Raw genomic sequence first — 20,264 nt, forward strand, 5'->3', positions numbered from 1 at the left:
TGAAATAGGAAGGCGAGCAGTGTGCCGTAGCCAGAGCTGTACAGGTCACGCGGAAACAGTTTTCCTTCGTGATTCAACCCTGTTCTTCCTTTCGGAGAGTCAAGCCCTTCGCTAAATCGTCGCCGGCTGACTTCCGGTACAAAGAAATCTGTACGCATACGGCTGAGTAATCCCTCGACGAGGCGCGGTGGTTTCTCGGCCTTGGGTTCCCAGGAACTAGGACGTCCGATATTAAATTCTCGTAGCGAGGCAAGAAGACCGTCGTCATCTCCGCCGGAAGGGGACTTTTTCGCGAACGCGCCTCGCAAATATTGACACGATATTTTCAACTCGCGTTTTCATGCCGCTGCTGCTATCTTAACGAATTCCATCGGTCATGAAAGACTTCGTTCCTTTTCTCCCGTTTCTCCCTCTTCGTTCCCAATTTTATTTTTTCTTCGTTCCTTCGTTCTTCCTTTCTTTCCTTTTACCTTCTCTCTTCCCTTCTGGTCTGCTCTTTTTGGTTTATTCGTAATCGATAAAGGAAGAACGACCTTTCAGCCGAGAGCTGACGTTAAATCTTTTTTTGCAACTTGAACGATTCGACGGCGCGAGAATGGATAAGGGAGCAGAAACTTGTTAGCCGACTGATTTCAGTGAACAAAAGCTGCACAATCCGGCAAATAGGTGCCGGCGAAAGGGACAACCCTCGGCCCTTCATTGTCCAACGTACCCTCTTATTCATTTTCAGCCATTACTTTTCAGGGAATCGAACAGAGCCAGACCGAAAAAAGACGATCTTATCCCCCGGTTCGACCCGTCCGTTACATTATGCCACTATTTTTGGGCATCGAGCTCCACGTTCAACGCTGCACCAGATCAGGGTTTGGTAACAAAATGACGATTTCCTTTGTTTTATCACGGTTATTGAAAACGTGCAGATACTTTAGGCAAAATTAATTCTCACTTTTATTACATTCCATGTTATTATATTTGTTTCTTCGTTGACCTAATTTGAATCTTCGGCGAGAGATTGTTTCATATTACACTTTACATTGCAATTCGTTACCGCAGCTTTTCAGAAGAACGCGTATTAATTATTAATTTCGTATAAATCTTTTTTTGTTACAAGTTATCGTACAATCAGTAAAAGTATGTTAACACGGACATCGATTACGAAAATATGAAAATTTATGGAAATTATGTATGTCCAAATGTAGTTTATCCAGTATGAACCAGTTGGCATGAAATGTCAAACGTTGCAAGCACCGCAAAGGTTAAGATAGAATTACGATTATATCACTTTAATTATGATCGTTTACGTGTAGCATATCAAGGCATAAACTAGAGGTAATTCTAATGTAAATGTCGCGACTTGTACGTTGAGCATGTATCTGTGGTTTGTTTGATGTTTATCGGGACGATAATATAAATTAATGATAATATAGAAATATATAATAATATCGTTATTGGGATATTTACATATTCGATTATTGATCATCGGAAGCAATTAGATCGAGTTTACATTTCTGTCCGCGTATTGAGCGTAGCTGAATAAATATTCTTTGTAATAATTTATGTTCAAACACGTAGGATATCTATTTACCTGTTCGTATACAACGTAGAAACTGATGATTAAATGCAATTCGAAATCCAGGCACCTTTGAGCTGAAAGAAAGAAGTGTCAAGTGTCAAGTGTCAAGTTGGTATTTTCTACGGTATTCATCGGCGGTTGCGCTTTAACGATTGATTTCAAAATCGCGAGGGAACAAAAAAAAAAAAAAAAAAGAAAAATAATTCCATACTACGCAGCAAAGTCAAGCCAATCTCTATAATGAATCATACAATGTGGGACAACAGATTAATTATTGTGCCTGAAGATGAAAATTAACGAGAGAAAGTATACGGTTGGATAACGACAAATATTATTCAAGACTTGGTATAAAATAATAAAATCGTTCGTGCGAACTCCAATGCGAATTACGTATGCAGGATAATCGTTATCTCGTTTATAATCGTCGTATAACTATCACGATAGGTTGTGAATATGTATACAGCGACATTAAAAGGAACAATTCGTTCCTTGCCGTTAGTTTATTATGTATCGCGAGAAAGATTAATAAAAGAAATGGGACTAATAAAAAAAAAGATATACTGATTTGGCATTCGCACACGGATATCTGCTGGCGTCTAAACGGTATAATATACGGCAAAACGAAAAAATAATGTCAAGTGAGGCTTGACATGCACGCTGTACCATAGTAACCTGCCTCGTCGAGCTTCGTACAGTATCCGAGAGCGAAATGTTCGAATGCAAGAAGGTAGAAAAGATGGAGAAGTGGAAAGGACAGATTGAATGATAAAAAGAAGTAGAAACAATATGGTGAATCGGGGAAAATTTCTGATAAAATAGATCATTGTAGTTTGGTTAAAAGAAGAGTGGAAATTTTATAATCAGAGTTTCTATTCGAAGGAAAAATGGCGATGATAATGACGTAGAGTCGATCGGGCGAATTTGTCTTATTAATTCTTACACGGTTTTCAGGTTACGATATACAACTTGCGTTATAATATTCTTATTTATTATTATACGTATTATTATTTACTAATACACGTATTATTTTCATTTTATTACCTTTTTTACTATACCATAGATACTATATTATAAAATAACTGCAATATTCTACAAAATATATTTTCATATTTTAGTTAGTTATTAATTTTCATAGTTAAATCGTTAAGATTATAAAGTAAAATAACTATCTGACGGTTACGTAAAATATATAAATATTTATAAATCATCATGAACGTTGAGTTATTCCCGGGGGAAATTTTTTTTTTTTTTTAAATCGATTTACCTGAAAATATACGAAACCATAGTAGCATAATTAGGAACTGTATAATTAAGTTTGATTTAAAATAATTTAAATTTCGCCAATCAAACACCATCATACAACACAAACCAGATTAATATTCGCTCGTTATTATTGTGCGAGTGTGTGGTTTCATTACATGGATGATGGATAGAGAGATTAAACATGTGTTGGTAGGTTAATAACTTTTCTTCATTTTTTCAACGTATCAGGTAATCGTATCTGTTTGAATTTCTATCTTTTCAGAAAATCTAGACAGAAAACGTAAAACTTATATAATTACGATAATTTTATAAATCAGGAGAAATGCCACCGCGATAATGCATCACGTCGCAATACGAGATTCGCGTGACGTTTAATTTAGGTTTTCTTTCGATACAGAATCAACGGGACGATGTAACTCTCTTTGGAGGAATCCAAAGTTCCGGGGGATAACAATAGAAAAAGCGGAGGTAATGTCTGCCATGCGAACGGCCGGTTGTCGTAACCGCGGCCTGGATTTCGCTACGCTCCCGTTTCGATCGCAGAAGCACCGATAGAAATCGCTAATTCGCTTTTGTTCCTTTTCCCAGCTGCGAACGTGCGAGTTCCCAGAGTTACCAGCGCGCCAATGAGTCTTCGCTGCGATGTGCTTCGACAGCACTAGCGCACAACTATTAGACGAGTTCATCCATTTTGAATAGCGCGTTTGAAATACCAAAGTGCAAGTTCTTAATGCAAATCTCAAGCACAAATTGTACATCTATCGAATGTCAATTAGATCGCTACGGTCTCGATATAGTTCTTTTATTACTTGAAAATACTTGGTTATTTTCGTATTCGAAGGTTTCTCGTTGTTTTCACAAAGTATGGTTGTTTTTATTTTGACTCGCTATACTTCAACTTCAAACGTCGCGATGAATAATTAAACTTGTATCTTATAAGACGTAATTGATTTTTAAGCCTTAAGCAACATCGCATTTTAACAAGCAAATTACTAACGAAACCATAGGTTCATTTATTTATTTACAACGCTGATGTTAAACCTTAGCGTATTCGAAAAAAATATATTTCGGTCGGTAATAATTCCTATAAAGTTTTCAAAGTACTAAAAAATGTCAAACCTGGAAATGTTAATATATACTAGCGATAGAATTCCTTTGAGAAAGGAAAAAGCAGAGAAGAAAAGATTTCCTATTCCTAATCAATAATAAGAAGAAGAATAGCGAAAAATATCAGGACGGTCTTTCGTTGTTTTTCTTCAGAAAAAATATACTGATCTATATTCCTAATGGGAGTAACCCCTTTTCTCGAGAAAGTTATGATTCTATTCTTAGATACTATCGTATGAGAAGTGTGGCAAAATAAATTCAGGGGTGGAACAGACGCTATTGTGTAGGTATAGTTTACGCGTGATATCCAGGATGAAGGGAATAATTTGTCGATTTTATGATAGCATATTTTACGTTGGGTGTGCTGAATGTACATATGTAGTAGTAGGAGGTGGTACGTGGTATTAAACGAGGTAATAAGATGTCTGTGTTATACGGATCAGTTGATTAAGCTTCTAGTCTGAACTTGACTTGTTAAAAGATCATTTGGCGCGAAAATCTCTTAAATGAAGTATCGTTCTTGATTTATTAAATATTGCTATTCTAAAAGTTGTTGACATTTTGTTATATTTCATGGACTTAATAAAGCCGAGGTCTGAATAATAAACATTGTGATTAATTTAAGTTGCATCTTACAGAGCAAAATCGTGAGAGTTTGCTAGCTTTTTATGAATATTTAACTTCGATGGGTTTCTGCTCGCTTGGAGCACCAATCATAAGAAAATAAGCAAACATAAAAAAGACACGGTTTATCCTTTCACAATGCGAGTAATTTCTCCTAGAGTACATAATTATTTTTTCAATTTACGACAACGCTAATCGATTTTTAATCGTCGACGTGCATTTTTCTGTAGCATTCAAATTGCTAATGTATTTTGAAAGAATTTTTAAAATATTTAGGCGTTCGAGAAATTAAAACAATGATAATTTATTTCTCAAACAAATATACATATATATATATATGTAGATTTACAGGAATAACAAATATAAAATTCTCTTTATTCGTAATACAAAAAGCTGCAGTTCATCGATTAATATCCCCCCCCCTCTCTCTCTCTCTCTTCAAACCTAAATTTATCTTTCAATTATGAAATTAATTTGCTTTTGAATTAAACGAATCCATATACTAAATTAAAGAACTTTTAAAATTTCTCAAGTTTGAATCCTATTTCTGATGACTCAAATGACAAACTGACTTGCCACTGAATGAAGATGACTTTGCCAGAACCTATAAATAGTTTTATTAATTTTGTATGCAAACCAGAATCGCTGTAACAATTAAAGGTAATAACGAAGCTCGGGAAGAATTTTCATATTTTCGTACCTGTGTTCGATGGAAGTCTGGGAAGCTGCAAGTAAAAGCCCAATTACACGAGACAAGTGGAAATTGGAGAGCAAGCATTTCAGATTGCGTTTCTACGGACGATAAGCGACTTCGATTCTTCGATTACCCCGCAGTTCCCAATAATCGTAAACGGATGAGTTCATCGAGTTACTGTACGCCCAGGAAGTGACAAGGAGAGGAAAAAGAAATAGACTTACAATTCGTCATAGTACAAAAGGGAGCTAACGGTGTAGTGATTACGGTTTACCTCTTTGCTATCTGAGAACTTGCTCAAAATAATACGTATAACGTATAACACTTCACACTTTGGTTAACGAGTATCATGTAACTTCCATTGTTAACTCGATAACGAGAGCTTTGTTCTTTGTAGTTTTTGCAAAATTTTATTTCTCCCGAAACACAAAGATATTAAAATAGAAGGCTGTGATACGTACCAATGTTTCGTCAAAAACCCGGCGGAAAAATTGGAATAATTAAAAGTTATTATTTCTCATTATTTTTATATTTATTATAACAACGTACGGAATATCTACCGCATGTGTATTCTTTTAAGTAGAAATAACAGAAAAATCTTTTACACGTAAAAGTAAAAATAACGGGAAAATTTTATATAACGTGTTTATTAATATTTATTCATCGCTGAAAAGCATAAAAAAAATTCAGAGAATCGTTTACATCCGTAGAAGAACTTATTAACTTGATCGTCCGTCGCTGTAATCACGGGAGAAAAAAAAAGCGGAACAATCTTGCCTCGTTTTTGAACTCGTAACAGGGAGTTCGATGCTATAACGATCGTCGACAATTCGAAGATCGGCGTTCGTTTCTACTTCAGCCAGCTGCACCAATTAGTAGACACTTGACAGCTAGGCAACTTCATCGTGGAGTTGCAACTTAAAAACAGCGAAGTGGATACGAAGCGAGGAACTTGGTGGACGTGATTCGATGGGCAAATATAAACGACCTCGCAGCTTCGACAGAGCAACGGTACACGCGGCGTTCATTAAATCGTAGCAATTATTCGGTCTGGTTCACCGATGCTTTTCAAAATTATCGCGCGTTTCGAATTTTCAAGACGACAATCGCGTGCTGTAAATTATATTGCCGGAGCTGTGCTATAAATTAATTTTAATTTATACCTGAATCTTATAACTCTGGCAATCGAAACGAAGAAAAGTGTGTGGCATCTCGATTAGCTTACCCTCGTAATAATTTGAACGAAACGTGTGGGTAATTAAGATAATAATTTTGCACTTGAAAGTCAGATTGATTCAAGTCCATTTTACTCGAAATTAAGTTACATATTATCAATCTATCTATCTATATATATTGCAAAAATGACTAATCTACTCATCAATACCCGGACCACAACCCTGCACTTAAATAGAAACGTGAAAATGGGATACTTGTTTACTTACAGTATACTTGTTTTGCGAATTTAAAATACTAATAATTCTTTTACGATTTTTGAAAATACAGATATTAAAAGGGTAAAACGGGGGTAATATTTTTTTTATAAGATGACCGTACTTCTATGCCCACTAAAATTAAAGACGTGAAATTCGACATATGAACTCGTCGTTAAAAATAAACGAATACGCGTTTGAGCGTTTGAAATTCAACCCATATAGGGATGAAAAGGGGGTAAGCTGTTTTTTCAAAAGATAGCCGCATTTCCATATTCACTAAAGCTAACGATCTGGGGTCCGGCAAACGAACTCCTTATTAAAAATGAGGATAAACGTGTTCGAGTGTTTTTCGAAATTTAGTTTCTAACGAATTTTCAAACACAGGGTAATAAACATAAATTATCGTAAAAGCGCATACTGTGCGAGCGAAGCCACGGACAAAGTATATTATATTATATTATATCCTAGAATATAGCAAGTAAAATATAATATATTATATTATTGGCATTTCTTTGTCTTATAAAAATAATACACGTGTATTTGCGTTGTTTTGTAAATAAAAGGAATTAATGGTAGAAACCGTTTCAAGTAGAACGAGCGAACATAACAGAAATCTTACTTTAAACAAATTATAACTTTGGACAGACGGTTCTGGAAAATTCTTTTTTACAGATTAAGTAAAGAAACAGTTGTTCATCCTACGGAAATAGTACTTCACATAATCGTATCACAGATCGCGATGTATCCAAGAGATACAAGTGAGTGAAATTATGAAGTATTACGAAGCATATAAAATGTTTTTCTTAATAAAACGTCCTCCTCTTAACAATATGTACAATCTAGCGATTAAAACCAATATTTATCAATGACAAGTCACCATCGATCTTTGTAATCCGGTTGATTGCGGATTTTGTCATTAGATGGTGTTGACAAAAGCCGTAATTACTTACTTGGCAATCGAATAAATTTAAGCTATAAACTATTAGTTGTAGGTTAAAATTTACATTCAAAGTTTACAAAATTATTGGATACTATTACCGGTGCCTTAGATATTGCTACTTAAATTGATCATAATAATTTCAACATTACGTTGAAATTAAATTTGTTGTTCGTTGAGCAATATCACGAATACTTTCGATCGCAAATATCAATAAACATGATTTTCAGAATTCTGAAACGTCTCGCTCGATACGTACGAAAGAGAGATGAAACAATTTAGAAACATACGAAGAGTACTAGGTGCACATAAATCGTACGAAAGAAATTAATTCGTGTAGCTCAATTCGTCCTCAAAATTGGTCACATTTTTCCGGTATTTCATTGGCCGATAGCCGTGGAATAAATAAGTGGACGTTGTTTACCATTTCCCTCTGTTTTCTCGTTTTCTTTTTATGCCATTGACTGGGACGGAATAATACTCTATTGCCTCTGGTAAGCCAATGTAAACGACCTAGCCGCTCTCACGGGCCATGATAGAGGAACGTCGTTTTTCCAAGGAAAGTTTATTTGGCATTCACGTGTATTTCACTTGTGTTCGCCACGGGAAAGAACAGGGATGAGCGAAGCGTAGTGCAGGAGGAGAAGAAAAGGTGCAAAGAGGTAGAAACTTCTTCGCGGAGGTAACGGAAAGTTATACGATAGTTGCGATTCAATTGGGAATGCAGGAATAACTGTACGGGCATTCTCTTCCTTCCCCTTTTAATTAAATATCCTATCGATATTTATTATGAACGCGACGTTATGCCAATGTTCGGTATTACGATGAATCAAACCGTTACATCGCGGCTACGCTACATCGCGAGAAGTAGAAACTGAAACGAGGCAGACTTGTAAATTCTGACACTCGCTGAATATATCGAAGGTTTGAGTAAAAAGTTTGCGAGAAAATTCTAGAGTCCATGAAGTATGTAAACGCAAATACTTAGGCTGATTAGGTTGTTAAGAAATTCTTGTCTGTTTCATCGTCGGAGAAAATAGCAATAATAACTGTTACATTTAACTAAACGAGGTCAAACGTAGTTGAAACAATTATATGCATTTTAAGGTATCAAGTCTGTTTTATCCTTCTTTAGGTCTGCTACATCATTTGAAATGTCTTCTTCTTTAGTGGATTTCTTATTTCTTACATTTGAGAACAATGTGGAAGAATGCGTCACTTCTCTTTTCGTTACTTTCTTTCTTTTTTTAATATTATAAGTATTTATGAATGTCGAAGCTAGAGCGATATTTGCACATGAAAATGTTGCCACGACCATAGCAAACCATAGCAAAGTCAGATATATATGTCTTATAAGTTTCGAAACTGTCGAAAGATGATCAAAATGGCACAGATTCAAAACGAAGTTGTTGTATAATTGACATCATTACTCGTGATTCGTCGAAAATTGTATTTCTACAAAGTTTTGTAAACGACAAGTAATAATGATACATTTCAAAATCTTCTTTCCGTGCGTGAATATAAAGTCCTTCTATTTTTCCACGGAGAAATTTTCGTAGGAATATGAACAAATGTATTTTTACGATTTGAAGGGAGGCCAATGATGCCTGCTGGAGGATCCAGATAACGTTTGTTTTATATTTCGAGAACAACGAGCAACAAACGTTCCGAAGGATTTGTTCAGGAACTCTCGATAAAAGCTACTTAACGTCCGGATATTCGGCCGCTTTTCGTTTTCATTATAATGTAATGCACCACGACGTGACGAAATTTCATATCGACGGTGAAACGTTTACGGAGTTCGATTGTAAGTAAAACATCACACGTACGTCGCGTACGCGATACAATTTGGCCGTAATTTCTCATCTGAAACTGTAATGAGACCGGCATTACCTGAATTATAGCTCGCGGCATCCACGATAATGGAAATAGTCGTGTGGAATGTATCGACTTCGTCTTCAGAAAGCGAAATAGCTCGCGAGATACGGTAATTTAAGAAAGAGTTCGCACGTTTATCGCATGAATAGTATAGAAATTTCTCTGAAGTCAGACTAACTTCATCGTTTATCTGTTTCTCCTTTTTTAAATTAATTTCTCAATCTCATTGCCTAAGTACACGATCAATGTTCGATTCTAAAAATAAACAAATTACTTTCACGAAATCCCCTTCGAAATTCATTTCGAATCAAATTTCTTTTAACACCATTCTACTTTTAAACATTTCTTAACCATTCTGTTCTATCAAATTTTTCATACATTTCTTTTTCACGTGTCTTTGCGTTTAGCAAAATTTAAGTTAAGTTAAATACACAGCCGCAAAATTATCGTTTCCATTTCAAGACTTCGACTCGAGAGAGCTCAGCGACTCCATAAGAAATCGCCTCATTATACTTTTCGATCTTTGAACTGGAGCAATCAAAGGAGCCGACTGCACGCAATCGAGCTTTACTTTCTAATTCAATCCCTTCTCGAGACCAGCATCGATAAACTAGCCTTTTCTTTTCAACCCTAAGAATTTCCTTATTCTCGTCGATAACGAGCCAACGAGAGTTTGTCATTAATGATAAAAAGTGTCGCGGTAGAAGGCCAAGGTCAGCCACTTGAAAGCATCCACTCGCCATTTCATTATGCTTGCACACGAATTTCCTGACAACGAATTCACCGACGGATGAACCGATCAGATCGTTAAATCCAGGACGGAATTCACGAAAGGTTCACTGACATTGGACAAATGTGCTACAAAATTGAACGATTTTAAGGGCAAGGTAGATATTAAAAAATGTAACGTCCTTAAATTCAATATCATTGCCACGTCGTTAAAGAGTATACATTTCTACTTGCATAACATAATTTCCAACATAAATCTTTTATTTGCCAACTTCTTATTTCTACATTCGTATATTAAAAAATTAGCGTATGGTATGAATAATTTGTTTAAATAATTTTGCGAATTGTATTTGAAATATACAATTGTTACATAGATTTTTTAATTGCTTTCAAATTTGACCTCGCGTGGCCTTGATAGTTACGCCACGTCGTGTGCCATACAAAATCTCTTGCGCAACACTCGAGACACGTTTAGAAAAAGTTTCTGTAAGTGTTCAAATACTTCCGTGATCCAGTTTATTTTCAAAAAATAGTGTAAAGAGGCGTCTAACTTCTAAACGACGCACCTAGCGTTTCAACGAATTAACAGCTTAACAGTAGAAACCACAAGATTATGGGACGTTACAAGACATTACGGTACAAAGTACTCGGTATTCCATTTTCTTCCAGGAGGCAACTAGAATCCAAGAAACCGAAAGAACCGCCGTAACGCGAAGTTACGAACATCCCGATCCGGTGGAAAATCGTAACCGCGCGGCGAAAGCGTGTTCGTTCTTTTTCTTATTTTTCGTCAGGCGAGAGCGAGCGGGGTTGGGTCAACGATTTTCTGACGTTTACAATGAAAGAAAAATACACGTTGCGCTGTACATTTAGTTTCATAAAACAGACCGACCCCGGAGCTCCGGAATACCTCTTTCGGCCCCGAGCTTTGCACGCTTTTTCTACTGTTTCTTCTGTCTTCTCCTGCATACCGCACCGTAGAGAAAACGAGATTATTTTTCCTAGCGTTTTCCGACGCAAGATTGCGGTTTAGTCATTATTATTATTCATCGTTCATTGAAACAATGGTTCGTAAACTGTTGTTTCCTATCTTTTGTTAGGCTACGGTTACAATGAATTCGTGTTTTGACGAACTGTTTTGAGGAATAGTTCGCTAGACCAGTGAAATATTCTTACGTACACGATTACACCGCCGACCATGAATATTTAGATACTTAGCGATGTCAACCTAAATTGCATGATTTGCACTGCTCTTATTTTTTAATTATTCTATTATAAATCAGTTAATCGTTCGTGTCATATGTGCCTTATAGCTTAAAATACTAAATAACGTACAATTTGTTAGTTTTCGTAATAATTGTAACGGTTACTAGTGGTCGGCAATGTACGTGTTGTACAAACGAGCCTTTCGAGGAGTCAAATGATTTTTTTATCTTGATTGAATTTTTATCACAACTCTAGTAGTGCTAAATTTCTTAATATCGTTACGCAAGTACTCGATTACCGTTCAATTGTCAAGAAACAAGTTACTTACTTTCATAAGTATGTATATATATGTATTACATCGGAAATAAAAAGAGACCCCTTTAAATTGTTTAAATTATACAAAGTACTATACACTTACGTTCCAAAGAAAATTCCACTCTAAGTAATTTTTAACGAAATCGCATTTAAGTTAAAAGGTAGGTGGAGTTGCATTAAAGTTTTGCAAACTGACAATAGGTACATATTTCTGTCAATTGAAATAAAATAGTGATTTTTTACCTACATATATTTGCGTATTAAAAACAAACAAAAAAAAGGAGAAAAACAAACTAAAAATTGGGAAGATCGATAACGTAACAATCATCGACTGAATATTTACAATAAATACCGGGAATTTATGTCGTTCATGGTTTTCAGAATAGCGACAGGAAGCTGGGCTAATCACAGTTGCCTGGTATTTTCTTTCCATTTCCCAGAATTTACATTTCATCACGTTGATAACTTCATCTCCTGTTGAATAGATCCGAGCAAAAGAATCGTCGGTTCGTGGAATTCTGATAAAATCATCGGTTCAAGATCAGCGTTCGTGACCAGGTGAAAAAGAAAAAAGAAAGGAACAATAGAAAAAGAGAAAAAGAGCGAAATATTTGTAAAACCACGCGACGTGGCACGTGAGGAACGAATGGACGAGGCGCTTTCGTGCGTCGAGACTCATTTGTGAAAAACCAGAAGCTTCGTTGCTCTATCATGCACTGGGCTCGTGGAAAATTTTAATTTGACGTTACATGCATTATCCTCTTTGTCTGGCCCAATTAGGTGTTCTTGTAATAAGCAGCAACTCGGTAATTAGCGAGGGCACCGTGCAACCGGAAAATTCTGTACGGTAGTTTGCTTGATTGGAAACAAAGGTAGTCATTAATTAGATCAACTCCGTCTAACTGACCAATCGTAGTAAACAAATAAAGCGCAGGAGTAAAGAGTACATTTTTCTGATTTCTAGAACCAAGATAGTTTCGTTTGTATATTAACAGATTGAACAGGAATTAACATATGCTGTTATAATGGCGTATATGGCGTGTCATTCAATTACTATCTTACAATTATATTCTAAATAATACTATTATACTAAGGCGATTACTATGCCGTTGAGTTTGTCATTCCGACAGAAATCGATAAAACTATCATTAGTCGGTAAACACAATCGTCTGAAATAAAGATACAGATTCATAATGAAAGGAAAATACAACAAGAGAAAAAAAGAATATCCGATAAATGCATTAATCTCAAGAGTACGATATTATGGTCGTTAAGAATTGGTAGTGTTGCATCGTTGTTTTTGATTGATTGTTATTATTTAAAAAATTGATAAGAATTAATCCGTACAGCAAATGAGCTCTGATTGAAAATATGCATATTTGTGTTCGATATAATTCGAAATATATTTCTGACAGGTATAACAATTATTTTCAACACAGTTCTATCCAATTTCTAATTGTTAGTTGAGAATTTTACAACGAATCGATTTATATTTCTCTATGATTAATTCAGTGTGAATAAAAAAGTTTTGTAAATTATTTTTCGTTCTCTGAATCCAGGTAATTTAAGATGTTATGAAAACGTGGCGTCTCCCAGGCGTTCCCATAAGATGCCAAGTCACATAGCGTGACGCCATAGGAAACATATGTTCGTTCAGCTACAATAGGGTAACAACACTAATAATACCTGGCTCCCCCAAATCTCTGACAAACAGGTTGCGAAATATAATGGGGCGTTACGTTTGGTCAAGGTCATCTGACAATGAGAATTAATAGATTATTGGTTCATTGCTAGATTATATGGTTCAGTTGAGTATTACGTGTTGTGAATTTTCGATAGAGGTATAATCCAGATATTCTATTATCTTTAGTCCGTACGATGCGATACAATTTTCGAAAATATTCCGATTATCAAAGAATACTTTAAATGCCATTGAAAATAATTTCCAATATTTACAGATATATTTATCGCAAAGAGGAAAATTTTCTCTGGACCAGAAGTATCTTTGTTTTAATAACATTTTAATACGTATACGATAATATCCTATACATCACATAATCGATCAAAACAATCGAATGTCAAACACACGATATACATACAGCGCAATAAAAGAAATCTTTTATCTGTTTCTCATAGAAAGTTCTTTCCCTCTTCCTAGAAATCCATACTCTTCCTATCGAACAATGTCAGATTGCAGGTCAATACGTGCAACGAGAAATACATTTAACGTCCAACAAAAAGCAGCATTTCTCAAGCAGTTTTTCTAAACGTACGCAATAAATCATCAAACATACGATGTACATAATACGACGAAACAAATGAAATAATCGAAAGTATTCGAAATTATCCAAACGAATAACGTTCGATAAATCATTCTGCAAGATGGTTTACAATGAAAAAATCTTAATTCGAGATCGCAGGACGTTGCCACCACCTTTGGACGGTGGTGCACGATGAGTACACGGCACGCTTCTCCCACCTGCGAGCCATCCCGGACGGATATACGAGAGCAGCCGTGGCAGGCAGTCGGCTTCCTTCGTAGGGACATGCGCAGCGACCAGCGGAACGACAGGTGCGCGCCGTTCGCCACGAACCGCTTAGTTTCGGATGAGCGTACGAATCGGTCGTATCGCATCGTGCCATCGCGTCTCCCGGCCTGTCAGTCGGTCGCGGCCTCCCTCTCTATCTCTATCAGTCGGTCGTTCATCGCGAATTTATGTCTCGTTTAAACGACAAACGCGTAACACTCGTGGTACACGTCTGACGCGGTACCACGCGATTTTTGACACTCGACCAGCGTTCGGTTCGACCGATCATCGTTCTCCAAAGATCGTCTTCATCCTTAACACAGATCGCGCGCGATATCCACTTCATTGAGGGATACCAAACCCTTTCCAGTAGCAGCAGCAGCTTGTCGACGCCCTGGACCCAACTCTCTCTCTTCCTCTCTCTCTCTCTCTCTCTGCCTCCGTCTCTTCCGTCGTTTCTCTCGTTCTTTCCCATCCAGTCGCCGTGGCTGGCTGCATAGTAGCCCGCCGTTTATCGAGCGTGCACGTGCTCCGTGTCGTTTCTCCTGTCGCGCTCTGCTGACACGTTTCTAGCAGCCCGACGGATCTCGTTTATACCAGAACAGAGTCTTCCTTCGGATCTGGTTCAGTCGAATATACCTATACCTTGCCATATACGCGACTAACGATGAATTTGATGTGATCTGACGGGCGTGCGTTGCATGTGGATCCAAAGAATCGGATGTTTCGCGAAAAAGATCGATATTCGTGGGAGCATCTTGGAGGCGACGATTGCAGGTGCTCTCGAGCTCATTTGAAACATCACGAACAGTCTACGTTACCGTAGAACTCCATTCCGGTTGAAATTTCTGGTGTGCAACTGTACGGAGCACGACCTGTTGTTTGGGAATTATTGGCCCTCCGTTGTTGGCCAGTGAGTTGTGTGTTGGCCGTGAGTGAAGGTCGGGCAAGCTAGAAGATAGATCACGGTACAGTGACCTGACGAATGTGGTGCGTGAATTATTAAGTCGCCTTTGCCTGTTTCGTTCGCCGTGGCTTGTTGATTTCTCAGGATGGGCTGTGGACTGGATTTACTTTGCAGGATTACCGGCTGGGACATGATCGCGACAATTCTGCTGCTGCTCCTCGGCTCTGTTCAACTTCCTCAAGGCGTTAAAGGTAAGTTACCGTTGTTTTATTCTCTTGGTCGGTAGTTTTGGATAGTCCAGCACGGAAAGAAATCGCGAAAGGAAAGGCAAAGTGGGAAGAATTATCTCGCGCGATACGACGAGAATTCGCGATGTACGATAGGTCGAAGGATCGTGGAAACGGTTCGTGCGTGAATTCGAAAAAAGTTACACGTTCTCGAGGAGATATTTAGAGGTTATCGGGGAAGAGAAAGAGAGACGAGAGAGAACGTTGCGACGTAGGAAAACGGGGCGAGAGAAAAGGCAGGAATGCGCGTGTGTACAAATGGGCCGCGATACGCGCAGGAATTTACGAGCGGAAAACGCGTGAAAACCGAGTGGGAAGTTTTTGAGAGTTTCCCAACCAGCACTGCGCGGACAAAAAATGTACGGCTTTGCTTTCCGTATAACGAGAACCGGTAGCGAAGTTCGTTCGTGTCACGCGTCCTACGAACGTGTTTTACGAAATTCATGGAACTCGTCCTGGTTGTAACCGAGACAGAGCCACCAAGTTACTTGGACCCGAACGATAAACAAACCCTCCCGATTGTTTGTTGCTCGAGAAACACGACGCTCCGGGAAATATTGGCTGCGACACGAAGTGTAATTTCAATTGGTGATCCGGGTTAATGGGTTGAGTAGCTTGTAACGTTGGATCGTGGAATGTTTTGCGTAATTAAGGCGATACGAGGTGTATACGTATAGGTGTATGTAGGTAACAGCGTTATGTTTTATTGTGGATTGTTCAGTAAATAAATATCCTATGCTTTTTGGGTTTTATTTGTATAATCATAAATGCTACTAACGTAAATATTATTATTGTAAATATAGAATCACAGAAATGGAAACGATATGTGGTTGAATCGTTTTAGTAATGTTTATAATACAATGCCAATTCAAGAAATCGTATCGATTCAAATACTTTCGGATAACGAATACCACAGTTATAAATAGTTGAAGCAGAAATAAAGGTGACTATTAGTTATCGGAACGTGTAGAAATTGTGTCCCGTTTCGTTATATATTTAGTAGACTATTTCTTTTGTCTACAAATTTTCTAACTTCAGATATTTTATATCGAAATGGAAAGATTTCTTGATCTGGCTCTGTTATAGTAACATTGATAACGCGATATTCGTTAAAGCTACTGTACGAACAAATTTATTACAATTTATAGTCTTTTCTCTTTTCGAAGATTAATTAATTAATTTTACTGTTTACGATTAGTAGAAATGTGCTCGTGTTCCTGTTGATAATATCGAAACGTTCTTGGCATCCACAGAATTAGATTCACAGAGCACAGTATCGATGCTCCGTCTGTAAAACTTGCTTGGAGGTATCGTCTCCGTCATCGAGAACAGAGAAAGAACTCGTCAAGCGTTATATAGAAATTATTATCATAATAAAACGTAACATTTACATTTAGCATTTGAGGACTGTATAAAAATTTTAATTCGTTGGCTATATCACACGAGACAAGTATGTGATATTCTGGCGAATTTAAGCACGGTGCATATTTATAGACGTAGAATCTTCGAGCGAGACAGAAACCCGGCTCGATCACAATTTCGAGCCCGTACAATGAGCCTCTGATGGATTGTTTCAGATCGTTTTAGAGCAGATTTTTCCACATTTGTCATATCTGTTCGTAGTTCGTCTCGAAAAAACAAACCTACAAGTTAATTCCGTACGAACCCTCTGTTTCCACCGAGTTGACACATTTGAACTTTCTCTATTTTTTTGAAACACCATATTTTTCCGAAATTTTCTGCATCCATGATATTTCCACGTTGACGATTATATTGCTCCTTTTGCGCGTAAATTAATCAACGCATCGTTTTATTTGATATTATTTCATTTCTCCTGGTCATAGTCCTGATTGTAACTTTAAAACCATTTTCCACGGCTATGGTTAACGACAGGGAACTGAGGGTTTTTTCCCCTTTTGTTTCCTTTTTTGATACAAATTAATAGCCCGTAGGCGTTTATTTTCAACTTGTTCAACTTTGACCATTATTGCTCGATTTTTCTAGTTTTCCACGGGATTGGTTACGCAGAAAAGAGCCCGATGTTTTATAGAGTGTTTTCACGTTTCCAAGTGCCGTTTCCAAGCGACGTTTTCACATTTCCATGTGCCACAAATAGAGTAATTGCAAACATCTCACAACTGCTTTCCGTAATTCCTGGATTAAAAAATATACAGTGTGTCCCGGTTTTTGCGACAGCAAATTGTATCAAATAGGTCCAGAATCTTCGTATTAATATCCAACGTGTATTCATTTTTGGTTCGATAAACTTTTTCCTTCACAGTTTCGCACAAAATAGTAATCCATTGATATCTGATGATCTCGAGGGTCAAGAAAGTGATCCTCCTCGACCTCAACGTTGAGGGTAATGGTCATTTAACCATCGCCGGGCTACTTGACCTCGGCGAGTAAGCATCGCAGTTTGTGTAAACGTATCAGATAGATATCGGTAATGTATTCTTACGCTGTATAGACGAAACGCCAGTCCGTTGTCATTTCGTACTTTCGTTATAACTTTTTAACGAAGCGTTTAAGAGCCCACGTTTATAGGATGCTGGTAAATTCTTGCGGGAAAAATCAGCGATGGCCTGCATAGGTCAGCAGTTCCAGAATTTGTTTTCCGTTTCTTCTCTCCAAAATTTGATTATGGTATACAGGGTCGGAGACTTTAAGGACTTATAGCATTCACCAAGAGGAGGGAAAATGTCCAATCGGTACAGGTCCTGCAATCAATCCTTTCGACGTAAAATCGATTTTTATCATTTGCGAACAGTCGATGTCGCGAATAAGTTTCTTCGTTGAAAGTAAACAAAGAGATTGATTCAGGACTACGTTATGACTATGATAAATAGATATGAGTTTCTCATTGCGACGCAAGGGAAACATATCGAACATTTAGTATAACGCGTAAGATTTTTATTTTTTTGATGTCGCCTTACTTTATCATCAGTAAGAATTTTGTATCGACAACCTTGAATCAACGTACTTTTGAATCATTCTCTTTGCTTATGTTCGAAAAAGAAACTCATTTACGACGTCGAATGTTCGTAAATGATAAATATCGATTTTACGAAAAGACTGATTTTCCTAAAAGACCTATATGTTGATTGGGCATTTTTTGTTCCTCTTGATGAATAGGTACGAAAGATCCTTAAACTTTTGGAGCCTTTTTTTTAGACACTCTGTATAGTACAAGCAATTAGTTTAATTAAAAAGAGATATAAAAGAGTTTAATTAAAAAGAGACATATAAAAGAGATAAGGGATATACAGTATAATCATTGACGAAAGTATTCAAATCTTTTTACGGATACGTGTATTATGTGTATTATACCAAATTTTTTGAAATTTCGTTAATACCATAAGGAAACCCATTTATCATGATTGTATAGATAAAGTTTGAAATAAATCTGAAAATGTGCAGTCATATTTCATCGTTGCAAATGAATGTTCACCGTAGCTAATGCAATTTAAAAATGTTTTGTGTATATATGCAATACACGTCTAAAAGTTTCGTATGGCGAGTGTTGTCATGAGTGTTTCACGAGTCACGGTATGCGTGAGAAATATTTAAATTTATCTTTGATAATTCTGTGACAAACCACTCCTTCAAATTGAATAATATCATACGTTAAATCAAAGTAATATTTTTGCAAATATCCTTGTTACAAAAACTAAAATTTACGTGAAAGTTGCAGAGTGTTGTTGTATCACTGCGCTACATTTTTATATTTGATATTAATCATATTAATTTTGCGAAGAAAAAAAGATGTAGAATATTCTACAAAATTTGAAACGAAAAGTTCGTGCAAAATATTAACTAAAAATTACCCGAATAAACAAGTAAGGGAAGCGTAGTTTCCGAGGATTTGGCAGCGCTGGCGTGTTTAAAAAAAGAAAACTTTTTACGTATTTACGCTCCGATGTAAATAATGTTCGGGTCAGAGCAACGATAAGTATGGTAATTTAATAAATTCATATCGTATTCATATAGGTAACAGCAAGAGAATACAAGGATTTATTTTCGTCGAAACATTCCCTGGCATGAATTATCGTTGCAGAAATTTTTCATGGATATTTCAATAATTTTTGCGAATAATTCACTACCACGTCGTTCGAACACATGAACAATAATTTATTATCCATAATATTAGATACGTTCTCTCTGCTATGCGGAGCAATGTTTTCATTGACTTGACAGTGAGTATTCTTCGACTTGATATCCAGATAAAATATGTGACGCAGGATATGAAACCAGCACGAAGTTAATATACTTCGCAATTTTTTGATATTAAATTCCTTTAGTTTTAAGACCTTACTCACATCGACATTGAAAAAAATCGCATATTTATGAGAATTACATATACATATGTCAAACTTATGAATATTTAATTATTCAATTATTCTTGTTTTCTTTGCATACATATTCTTAAATTATTATTGAAAACTGTAACGATGAAAGAGAGGGCGAAAAAGATGGTTTATAAGGTAGGAAGGAGAAAGAAAGGTTGCGTTTCATCCTGGACATACTACTAGACAGAAGTAAAGCAAGCGAAAGCTTCCTAGGAGTCCCGTGTCTTATAATCTGGAAGTCAGGTCAAAGAGCGTATTTGCATCGACTTGTATTTTAAGCGAGGACTTTCAGGAATTTTATATCGCTGTAAATGTTCGTGATAAAAACGCCTCCTGTTGAATTTTTCCATTCGTTAGATAATAGTGTGTTATAGCAATCGATCGAGTCGATGTTATAGAACATGATCCATGTGCAGGTCGATATATCTTCGAAT

General features: G+C 36.7%; 1 protein-coding gene across 9 annotated transcripts in view; it reads left to right on the forward strand.

Moving 5' to 3' along the window:
* Nucleotides 1-14,343: 14,343 nt before the first annotated feature.
* Nucleotides 14,344-20,264, forward strand: part of LOC122573133 (hemicentin-1) — a 422,997-nt gene continuing 417,076 nt past the window's right edge. For 5 of the 9 annotated variants that reach the window (XR_006318663.1, XM_043739123.1, XM_043739128.1 and 2 more), the window contains exon 1: nt 14,351-15,445. Coding sequence is in view for 7 of the 9 variants with exons in the window: in XM_043739123.1 (XP_043595058.1) it covers nt 15,340-15,445 (106 nt within the window). In the remaining 2 variants the exon portion in view is untranslated. Of the gene's footprint in view, nt 15,446-20,264 lie in introns of all 9 variants that reach the window. The other 4 variants (XR_006318664.1, XM_043739126.1, XM_043739125.1 and 1 more) reach the window with 3 other exon arrangements.

The sequence above is a fragment of the Bombus pyrosoma genome, linkage group LG11 (assembly GCF_014825855.1).
Source record: "Bombus pyrosoma isolate SC7728 linkage group LG11, ASM1482585v1, whole genome shotgun sequence".
NCBI lineage: Eukaryota > Metazoa > Arthropoda > Insecta > Hymenoptera > Apidae > Bombus > Bombus pyrosoma.